The sequence below is a fragment of the Bombyx mandarina genome, chromosome 10 (genome assembly GCF_030267445.1).
Source record: "Bombyx mandarina strain Sakado chromosome 10, ASM3026744v2".
Taxonomy (NCBI): Eukaryota; Metazoa; Arthropoda; class Insecta; order Lepidoptera; family Bombycidae; genus Bombyx; species Bombyx mandarina.
Window position 1 is genome coordinate 6557561 of NC_143217.1, and position 12114 is coordinate 6569674.

General features: G+C 36.5%; 1 protein-coding gene across 8 annotated transcripts in view; it reads right to left on the minus strand.

Moving 5' to 3' along the window:
• The window catches only part of LOC114248717 (adenylate cyclase type 1), a 102105-nt gene that overhangs the window by 15371 nt on the left and 74620 nt on the right, over window positions 1–12114 (minus strand). For 4 of the 8 annotated variants that reach the window (XM_089730338.1, XM_089730336.1, XM_089730337.1 and 1 more), the window contains exons 8-11: window positions 7426–7584; window positions 4797–4941; window positions 2952–3125; window positions 383–463 (exon numbers count right to left, since the gene is read on the minus strand). In XM_089730338.1, the coding sequence (XP_089586464.1) occupies window positions 383–463; window positions 2952–3125; window positions 4797–4941; window positions 7426–7584 (559 nt within the window). Of the gene's footprint in view, window positions 1–298; window positions 464–2951; window positions 3126–4796; window positions 4942–7425; window positions 7585–12114 lie in introns of all 8 variants that reach the window. The other 4 variants (XM_028182090.2, XM_089730334.1, XM_089730333.1 and 1 more) reach the window with 2 other exon arrangements.

The window sequence follows — 12114 nt, forward strand, 5'->3', positions numbered from 1 at the left end:
TTATATCATAAGATGTTGAATTGTCCAACGTTTCTCTTGAAAAATACATAATTTGCAGAAGTGACTTTATAGCACCTTATGTGCGATATATTGAGTCTGAGATGTATGAATTGTTCTTTTCAATTTTTATTTTTAAAGTCGCAGGCGACAGTAATATTTTGTTTTGGTATAATAATCGGGTTTCTTTGGACAGTTTTGCAAAAGACCCCGCCTTAAAAAGTGATATATTATAAAAGGTTGTATTCCGTCCGAGGAGCGGAGCGCGGCTTCGGGCGGGATGCGGACGCGGTGGGAGGACCGTGTGGTGCGCGCGCAGGGCGTGGTGCTGCAGGAGGGCGTCGAAGGTGTGGTTGTGGGGGGCGCGGGAGGGGGAGCCGCTCACGTCGTCCGCCCGCAGTGCCGCCACCCGCAGCGCCTCCGCCGACCCCGGCTCCGCGTGCAGTGCACGCTGCAAGTCCAGCACCTGCACACACCCCACACACTATACCATTAAAACAACGAACTCCATTGACCTATCGATATATTACATGACAGAATACGAAAATAAAAAAAATAATAGGTTGGGGAAAATGGCTTTTCGCATTATAGTATGTATGAACTTGTAATAAAATCTCTCTGGCTATGCTATTGGTATCTGGCTGGTTTTGGTATCATTAAAACTAAAAAATTTAAAAGAAGATAATTCCATATTCAAATTAGGAAAATGTGTGATTTTTATTTATTTTTCGTACTGTCAAGATGAGTGAATCTAATGAAGAAACTCGATACATTTTAAAATTTTACTACAAAAAAGGTAAAAATGCAACGCAAGCCGCGAAAAAAATTTGCGATGTTTATGGACCTAGTGCAGTGTCTGTGAGAGTAGCACAAATTTGGTTTAAGCGTTTTCAATCCGGAAATTTTGATGCCAAAGATGCACGTCGCTCTGGTCGCCCTATAATGGATAAAATGGATCCTATTTTTGAAAAAGTCGAGCAAGATCGGCATATCACTAGTTACGACGTAGCTGAAGAACTAAGAATTGACTACAAAACAGTTTTGGCACAATTGAAAAAAACTGGGAACACAAAAAAGCTCGATATTTGGGTACCTCACGAGCTCACTGACCTAACCTAATGAACCGTGATTACTCATTTGTGATTCTTTATTACGACGTAATGAAACCGAACCATTTTTGAAGAAGCTGATAACTGGTGATGAAAAGTGGATCACGTACGACAAGAACGTGCGAAAATGGTCGTGGCCACAAGGCGGTCAGGCTTCACAGACTGTGGCGAAACCCGGGTTAACTCGCAACAAGGTGATGCTGTGTGTGTGGTAGGATTGGAATAGCATTATTCATTATGAGCTGTTACGACCAGGCAGGACCATCGATTCTGAGCTCTACTGCGAACAACTGATGAGATTAAAGTAAGAAGTTGAGAGAAAGCGGCCGGAATTAATCAACAGAAGGGGTGTGGTTTTTCATCATGATAACGCTAGACCTCACACATCTTTAGCCACTCAGCAAAAATTAAGAGAGCTTGGCTGGAAGGTATTAATGCATCCGCCGTATAGTCCTGACCTTGCACCTTCAGATTTCCACCTGTTTCGTTCTCTTCAGAATTCTTTAGGTAGTGTTAGGTTGACATCACGAGAGAACTGCCAAAACCAATTGTCGCGGTATTTTGATCAGAAGCCCAAAAATGTCTATAGCAATGGGACCATGTCCCCACCTACAAGATGGAAAAAAGTTATCGAACAAAATGGTACCTACATACTTTAGTTAAATGTAAATAAAATATATTAAAAAAAATTGTGAATTTTCTTAAAAAATGCAAAGAAACTTTTTCCCCAACCTATTATATAGATATATATGTACATTTTAGTAAATTATTTAAACCAAATCACAGCTCTAATCAATCATGTTATAAAATCTTATGTTCCAAGTTGAACGAATACTCAATTTCTGCGACTTCAACGATCATGTTTTCTTTCTGTATAATTTAATTCTCGACGTAATATTTAACATCTTACATATGGATATTACATAAATTTGGATACTATTTCTCTATTGGCAGTGGACTCGCAAAAATAAGTGCGTGCTTTGACATTTAGGACGACACAGCGAAAGCGAATTTTTTAGCGTGTGGAAGTTGAAACGTAAATTTCTTTTCGTTGATTTCAGCATTTAAGCCGCAATTCGTATATTAAAACACAAATGGTGATCTAAATATTCCAATACGTTCGTCCACGAATGGGTACACCAAATAAAACAACACATATGATTTCACAAATGTTATTATTGTCGTATCGTATTGACCAAAGAAGTTGAGAAAATTCACGACATTTACATTGCAATACACAACAGTAATACACAATCGGTAAATTAAAAGTTTCATTAACTTACCTTCGAGTGATGGAAATCTTCAAGAAAAACACTTAAATTTATTGTAAGAAAACGTGTCGACGATTTCAGATTCACAACAAAAATTCCACTTCTATTACTTGCGCTTGATTGTGAACAAATGTTATTTTTCTTTTTATCAATCCGTTCGACCGTCAATTTGTAGCGAGATAAAATAATTCCATTTTAAATCTAATATCTCTATTATCTATTTAATAAAAACATCAAAATCATTGCCGCCTTTTTTGTCGTTCGAAAAAGCAGAGGATTTTTTTGTAAATACATATATACGTTCCATATCTAAAATTTATGTATGTATGTTTTAGTTTAAAATAGTAATAATTCATTCATTAAATTTTTTTTGTAAATACATGTGCATAATATGTTCCCTTTCTAAAATCCATGTATTTTGTAATTTAAAATAATAAAAATTAATTCAATTAATTAATTTCAAATCTATTTCGATTCAATTAAATAAACAAATATAATCTGTGAACACATTGCAAAAAACATATATGATACTAAGATTTAAGATTTCAATTTTATTATATCAATACAATTATACCTTCCGGGCTGCATTGGCCTTGAGTTCCTGAGGCGACGCCGCCATATTCGAGAACGGAACATCCACGTTGAACTTAATCGAGTGCAGGAGTTGTACGACCACGTTGGAAACGTTCTTGAAGGATAGTTTCCGACGCGAACCGGTGCCCAGTCCCGCCGTCGAAGATAAACACATCTACGAGAAAAGCAATGTCAATTGAAAATCAAAGCAATTTTTTTTTATTGCTCAGTCGGGTGGACGAGCTCACAGCCCACCTGGTGCTAAGTGGTTACTGGAGCCCATAGACATCTACAACGTAAATGCGCCACACGCCTTGAGATATAAGTTCTAAGGTCTCTGTATAGTTACAACGGCTGCCCCACCCTTCAAACCGAAACGCATTACTGCTTCACGGCAGAAATAGGCAGGGTGGTGGTACCTACCCGTGCGGACTCACAAGGTCCTACCACCAGTAATTACGCAAATTATAACTTTGCGGGTTTGATTTTTATTACATGATGTTATTTCTTTCACCGTGGAAGTCAATCGTGAACATTTGTTAAGTACTTCATTAGAATTCATTAGAAAAATTGGCCTGTGGTATGCGAACACCGGTGCATCGCTCGATACGAATGCACCGGACGTCTTATCCTTTAGGCCACGACGACTACGGTGGTCTTGAGGGACCATTTCAGCGTAGCCTTAACTAGTAGGTGAGCTCATGGGGCTCAAGCCTGACGACGTTGCTAACACTAACCTTAGCAAGGGCAGTAGTGCTTCATAGAATCTACCACCGGATCGGAAACGCGACCCACTGAGAAGATCCGGCGAGAAACTCAGTGGGCTGTGTCTGTCGGTTAGTTTACTCACCGAGCCCTTCGTCGCGAGCAACGGGTTCGATAAGAACGATTACCGATGCTTGGATTTTTTTGTTATACCTCTAGATCAGCGATTCTCAACCTGTTTTTTTTTTTCTTGCGACACACTTTAATTTTATTAAAATACGGTACATAATCACGGCATCATAGGTTTCAAGTTTAAAAATCGTTTACATACTTATACATATACAGACTAAAAATGAGTACGATGATAATTTTATTAATTTTGAATGAATATTTTGGTAGCACACAATAGTACACAGTGGTTGGGAATCATTGCTCTAGATATTATGTAGACGAACTCATAGTCCACCTGACATGAGGTGGTAGTCTCAACTGTGTTGACGTGAGACAGCTGTTTCGCTCTTCAAACTAGTATGCATGACTGCTTCGCGGCAGAAACAGACAAGATATTAATAAAATTATTAGATTCATATTTAAGTTTTAGACTATTTTGGTCTGGAACCAAATATCTGAAAGATGAGGTAGCAGTTATTCCAATGCTATAATTAGAAATTACATTTATCCTATGTACATCACAGTATAATAAGATACTTGTCCTACGGTATTTTATATATCTATAAAACATCGCAAATACTTTGTAATAATATATTGGGTAAAATGTTAGCAATTATTGTACAGTTCGATTTACGGTTTTAACCAGCTTCTAAGATCAATATACAATCCCAAGACTATTGTAGATACATTTATAACTGAACAGATGTATAAAGTTATCTAAAAATTAAAAAAAACATGTGATGACGTCACGTCCATCAATTGCCGAGAGTGGCTTACGTACTTGCATACATCACTTCAAAATATACGTTTATTTTGGTTCTTTTTCATTTACGATCCGCTATATTTATTTTTTACGTCGAAAACGCGAAACTGTCAGTTATATGTAAAAAACAAAATTTGAATAAGTCTCTAAAATAAACACACTTATATTTATTACACTTATATTTTAAAATAAACTCAAACAGCTTACTTTTCTTCTCCTGGGCGGCGGTATAATGAAGTATGTCTGAACAGAGTGGTCCCTTAGGTACGCGTTGCGACTAGCTCCGTGTCCCGGCTCTACCTCGTACGCACCTCCCAGGCACTCCAACGTGGCTTGGGTGATGTGTACACGACTGAAAAATGGACGAGTATTTTTTTATTATTATTGCTAATTGGGTGGACAAGCTCATAGCTCACCTGGTGGTAAGTGGTTACTGGAGCCCGTAGACATCTACAACGCAAATGCCGCCACCCACCTTGAGATATGAATTCTAAGTCTCAATTTTTACAGTACAGGCTGCCCCACCGTTCAAACCGAAGCGCATTACTGCTTCACGGCAGAAATAGGCGGAAAATTAAGTACATTAAGGGATACTGTTTTACACCAGTTGTTAGCTAGAAAGTTCTTAACCCTTATAATAATTAATTTACGAATATAAACAGTTTGACAAACAGCGAACGCGGCAGTGGAACATACATTTGATATACGACTATAACGTGTTACGCATGGAACTAGGGAAAACTTATGGATTACAAAATCGCATGCCGCGTATCTGCATAAATGAAAAAACAAAGTGCGAAGACAGACTTCTACTCAAATAACATGATAAATCAACAGGAGCGATCATTAACTGCATTAATTTCGCTGGAAGGCTGTGAATGGGCAAATGATCTCGCGATCAATATTATGTGAAGTAGTTGTCGAATACAGACAAGTTGGTGGTCATCATACAATGATGCGGCCTTCCACCGGCAGATATCGAATTTGAAGACGCCGAATATCAGTCCAATTGAAAACAGAAAATTCAGAGGGGGTATGTACTTAAAATAAAATAAAAGAACAATTGAAATTAAACAATACAAGAATCGGATTGAACAATACGTTTGCAAAACCTGATATGGTGATGTAATGGAAGATGCTTTTCACATTATGATGGAGGGTGCGCGGAACGATGATCTGAGACAACAATTCTTTGCAAAATATACAAATTTTAGACAAGTTGGAGGTGTAAATTACGGATAGCCTTTCCGGAATCCGAAATGGCTAAGTCACTATATAAAATAGTTTTGGTAGGCCTTCAGGGACGATAACAGTTTCCTTTATTTTTTTATATAATTATTTTGTTACTCTCTTTTGTTGCACAATGGAATGGCATATTCACTAAGTGAATAATCTGCTTAAAAAAAGATTTAAAAAAAAACTGATATCGGCAGAGCTATGATAGAGAACTAAAACTATGAAAGAGAAGCGTCGGAAAATTAAGTATTGGTGATGGGTTTATTAAACAGACCGTAAATCATATTGATATTACAATAACCCTGTTGGAGTTTGTTCTCAAAATGAAAATGAAAATTCGTGATACTCTCATTACCACTAATTAATATTAAAAAAAACCGCACACAATTTTGTTTGTTCCACTTTAAACATATCAACACCGGCAAATGCACGGCCATAACTCGTTGTGTATGTGTACGTGCGTGGAGCGTAAACTGTAGCGTCCATAATTGGGGCCAGTTAGTTCAATTTAGATTATTTGTTTGGAGTTGTTTAGTTCAAATGTTGTTCAGGTTTCATAGATCCGCGAGATTATTTCAATGTGAAAGATTAAATGTATCCTAAAGCCGAACCATTGTAAAACATCTTTAGTTTACGAATTATGAAACGTGTTTTGTGTGGAAATCAAGAGCTTATTTTGTACTAGCGACCCGACCTCGCTTCGCTTCGGAAACATTAAATTTTAATATTGATAGGCGAGTCCTGCCATGTTGCATGCGGTACGACAATAACTGCGTGTGACACCGCGGGGCTAAGCTAGTCTAAAAAAGTAGCTTAAATTACTCCTTATATCATCAGCTACCTATCAGTCAAAGTCCCGTCAAAATCGGTCCAGCCGTTTCAGAGATTAGCCGGAACAAACAGACAGACAGACAAAAATTCTAAAAAAAGTTTTTTTGGGGTATGTACCGTATATATATTCATATGCATATAGTAAAAAGAGGCTGTTTCAATATTACAAACAGACACTTCAATTTTATTTATATGTATAGATTAATACTCTTACTAACAGCTCAATTTCAATCGTTTTTTTAATAATACTAGTGGTCCCCTGGTATACAAAATTGGACTATAATTAATTGAATTTATAAGTTTGAACATTATTATGGTTATATTTTCAAAGACTACAAAGACTACACTATAGACAAATATTAATAAAGACAAACAATATTTAATCTATTCTCAATTTGACCACAGACTATAAGCAATAAGAGCTTGACAATAAACAAATAGTATGCCTGCGTGTATGTGTCAAATACATGGTAGTGTGTGTAATGTTTTGAATTATTGATATAATGTATTTTATGCTCAATTTAAAAAAATATTAACATTCTGCACTCCTTCTCTATATTCTCTCTAACTGTGGAAAATATCATACTTTTCCCTCCGCGCAATTTTAGTAAAATGGGGTACAAAGTTTTTGCTTCGCGTATTATTCGTAATACATAGATAACTTAATGTATTTGACAAATTATTCGGTGTTTACAGAAAAACTAAAAAAAATATCTGGAAAAAAATAATCAATCAGGCTTCTCTACAATAAATACTCTATGGAACATACCCAGGTTCGCCGCCAGCTTCCATATTGTTTGCAAGAGTGACGTCATTGGACCACACATCGTACTGCCACTTGCGAAGACCGAGCACTCCGCACAACACTCGGCCCGTGTGTATTCCCACCCGCATGTTTAGCTGTACGTCGGTAGCCTCCACAACTGACCTAAAATGCATAAATTTAGCTTTTTACACATTAAAATAAACTCACTACATTTAAAACTTTTTTGGTGTGTAAAACATCGTGTAATAAAAATCAAATCCGCAAAATTATAATTTGTGTAATTACTGGTGGTAGGACCTCTTGTGAGTCCGCACGGGTAGGTACCACCGCCCTGCCTATTTCTACCGTGAAGCAGTAATGCGTTTCGGTTTGAAAGGTGGGGCAGCCGTTGTAACTATACTGAGACCTTAGAACTTATATCTCAAGGTGGGTGGCGCATTTACATTGTAGATGTCTATGGGCTCCAGTAACCACTTAACACAAGGCGGGCTGGGCGCTCGTCCACACATCTAAGCAATAAAAAAAGACCGTTCGTTTGTATCATCAGACGATAAACGCCATAAATAGTCCGAGAACATTGCAACCTGAATTTCAAAGCTCGATTAAACCGCCTTCTAATCGTTTTAATATAAATAATACAAACTAGTAGTTCTTGATTCGGGCCGTTTTTCTAAGCATAAGTCTTCAAATTTACATATAAAACAGAACGTACAATCATTACTAACATCAGTCAGTGGGCTTGGCGCCAATTTTATGATCTTGCCTGACAAATGATTTATTTCGGGGGGAAATAAATGTTCGTTTTGCCATTGACCGTGTACAGCAAGAACGGCCATTTGTTTTCTTATGAACGCCCGTAATCGATTAATGAAAGATTAGTTGTAAGTTTGTTTTGATTGCTGAATGTTTTTTTTTGTGCATACCTTAAATCATCGTTACATTACTGTTAATGCTAGTCAAAATATTGATATGTATATATATATTTAAGCGAAGTTATAAAAATAATGTATTATCATCGGTCCCCGAATTCATCGATCCTCCGATTAACTTGCAAGTCGATACATACACGCCATGTTAACGAAAGCGTTTTAAGAAATCTCTAGAACGATTTGTCGAAGGATGTTCGTTGAATCTCTTTGTTGAAGTATTATTAAATGCTAATTCATATTCTGCAGACCGTACATTATTAATAAACGTGGCCGCTTGGGAAAGAACAAAGTTAAATAGGGAAAAAAGTTCAAGTGTTGTGTATTTTTTAATCTTTGTTCAGAAATTTAATTAATGTTTTTCGATCCAAAGCGGTCTGGCAAAACGCAGTAGTAAACATAATAAGAATATGAACAGGGGTGGACAGTGGATTACAATCCACTTTACGTTGCTATTTGTGAAAAAATAAAACATTTATTTCTATTTGCAATTACTGTAGCTATGTAGGTAATTAATATAACTCTATAACAAAACCTATTTAAAATGAAGTTCATCATTATTATTTCCCACAGACAGCCCACTGAGTTTCTCGCCGGACCTTCTCAGCGGGTCGCGTTTCAGATCCGGTGTACATTCTGCGAACTGCTCTTGCTAGTCCTAGTTTTAACAATGTCTTCAAGTTAGAGCCCCGTGAGCTCACCTTACTCACTCGTTACGCCAGCGTAGCCTCCATAGGCTATATAGGGACTTAGAATTTATACATAGGAAGGCTTTAAATTGCGAAAAATTCTATACTAAAGGTTTGGTGAAGATATTTACGGTAAGACCTAAAATTTGAGACTATTACATAAATATACTTTACCGCCTATGCTTATTACGTAGTATATTTGGTATATAGAGGATTTTACCTTTGATTATATACACGTCATATAATCAAAGGATTTTACATTCTTCAGAATTGATGTCTGGAGAAGCCGCATGGAGGAGAACCACATCTCCTCCATAATGCTATTGAATTTCGTATATATTTATAAGCTAGGTAACTTACAAAACGTAATGTAAAACTCTTTATCTTGTTAAATCGTCCCTATAAATCATGATTTAAGGTAATAACGGCGCAATTTGTGTTAGTTAACAGAGCGGCTGTGACGTTGACCAAGACAACAAATCCTCATAATTTCTCATTAGCTCACTGAACTCCAGCAACTGAGTTTTATTTAGTCTTATTTCATTTGTTTTGCAAAATAAACACACGTTTCTCATAGTCTCGAATTCTATTTTATTAAGATGATTTTAACATAAATGATCCTCAGAATTTTCTTAGGTAATTTGATTTCTACATAGCTACGTTAAATTACCTTTTATTGGTTATTATTAAATGAAATCAATTAACGACTCCTAACTAGTTCGTGTAGTCATAGAACATCAATAATGCAATTGATTAGGAGCTGATAAATCCCAAGGGATTTATAGCATGAGAATCGTCTGCTTGTTGTAGTATCATCATTCTCCTGCCTTTCTCCCAGTCACCTGGCGTCGGCGCAACATGTTTTCTTCTCCCATACTCCTCTATCATATACCATTTCTTCGCTCACTCCCCTCTTACACATATCGTCTTTCACGCAATCCATCCATTTCTTCTTAGGTCTACCTCTTCCTCTAAGGTCTTCCACATCATAGTTAATCTTCTTGTTGTAGTATAGCCTCTTTATTTACTTAACTGATTTCCTGTTGCCCTATCAAGTGGTACCAAGTAGTACCAACGTCCTACCTATTTTCTGCAACAAAGCATCCGTGTAAGATCGGACAGGCGTTATTCAATACGAAAGAGGTATCGAAATCAGGTCTAGAGATTATGTCACTTAGTGATGTCTTTGGGCTCAAGTAACCAATTAACAACAGGCACTCAGTGAGCTCGTCTCTTCCACTAATGCAATATACAATTATTTTAAACCTATACATTGTACAGTGAGTGCGTTGAATGGTTAGTCTAAATTTCAACGCATTATAACTACCTACCCTAACAGTTATAAAGCGGATGCAGAAACTACAACCGAAATAGAAATAATCCTATTTCCAGAATATCCGGCGGTCGTTGTTTTGCAATGTACTAAAATAAATCTATACAAATAAATAAAATTGGAGTGTCTGTTTGTAATAATAAAACAACCACTTTTTACTAAACGCGTAAGTATGTATATTTATTTATTTTGTCTGTCTATCTGTTTGTTCCGGCTAATCTCTGGAACGACTGGACCGATTTTGACGGGACTTGTACAGATAGGTAGCTTATGATATAAGGAATAACTTAGGTTACTTTTTTTAGACTAGCTACGCCCCGCGGCGTCACCCGCAGTACGACAATAACCGCGGGTAGCATCGCGGTACTCAGCTAGGATTAATTAAAACGCATTCACTTCATAACAATTTTAGTAGGTTCTATCAGTTGTCTATTTCTGAAACATCTAAAGCGAACAACAGAAGATATAAAAAGAAAATAACAGTCGTTAATCCAGAAATCGCTTCATTTAACAATCGTTCTAATTCTAAAACACATAAATTATTGCAATGCTCGAATGTGTGTTCTTGTTATAAACGAATGCGTTCTGCACTATGCTACATTAAAAAAAAAACTACTTCTTCGAATTCAATTACTAATAAACGTTTACCGAATAATCTACGGAGTTTATTTTCTGAATAATGAACGAGATCCCGGTGTTACCGAAACTCGATAGGTCGGGCCGGGCATACATTTATCGGTGTCAGGACGGGCAGGCATTAATTATTACGTATTAACGTATCATATGACAATTTCGAGCACGTAAGAGGGAACTTTGCCCTTATATTTTCCTTTTTATTCATTAGGCGGTATCCAGACAAATTCTAATCTTCATATTCCGACGTTCGGTGGTCAGATATACTCTATTCAATAAGTGAACAGTTTGAAAGCGCGTACTATATTGAGCTTTTTACGTAATAACTTTTGAAAGACTGTGGTTAAACTAATCCCGTATTAGCACAAAGAAATACCACTTTTCAATGAACTAGCGCTACAATCTAGTTTCATACAAAAACTTGCTTTGGCCATTTTAGCTCTAAGCCACAAAATTATTTTTAAATTAGAATTAATCTATATTTTTGTCCTCTAAGCATTGCCAATGCATTCGTGGCATTCCGGAGTACACTTTATTAATTAATGTTGCTTGACATGTTATTAGCCGACTTCAAAGAAAAGAGGACTATATTTTTTTCTAGGTGAACCAATTGTGAAGATTTTTTTATTATTTGAAATTTGATACTTTTCATGTAGTCCCATTAAAATTATATTAACATCTAACCAATATTCGATTAATTGAGTGATGACATGCTCATTTTAATATAAGAAATTCGTGTTTTCTATTTTGATAAAATTTTGATTTATTTGTTATATACATACGTCGTTTCTTTTACTAATGTTTGTTAGCGAGATTTTTCAGGGCGACCTTTTACAGCCCTTTATTTTCGTGATATTTTTTATTATCTGCCGTAGTCCGTTTATCGGGTACAAATTTGTCCGGGTCACCGACAGCCCGGAAGTAAAGCTTGTTTTCCGGCCGTCCCTGATTCCAATGCTTAAACCCTTTGTCGATTTATCGCTGCACAAATAAACATTTTGTACACCCATATTTCCACATTGATGTAATCGTGTTTTTGTCGTTCACGCTTCTGTAAAATTATCTAACTAATTTCTCCATTATAATTACGCGAACTTGCCGAAGTAAATAC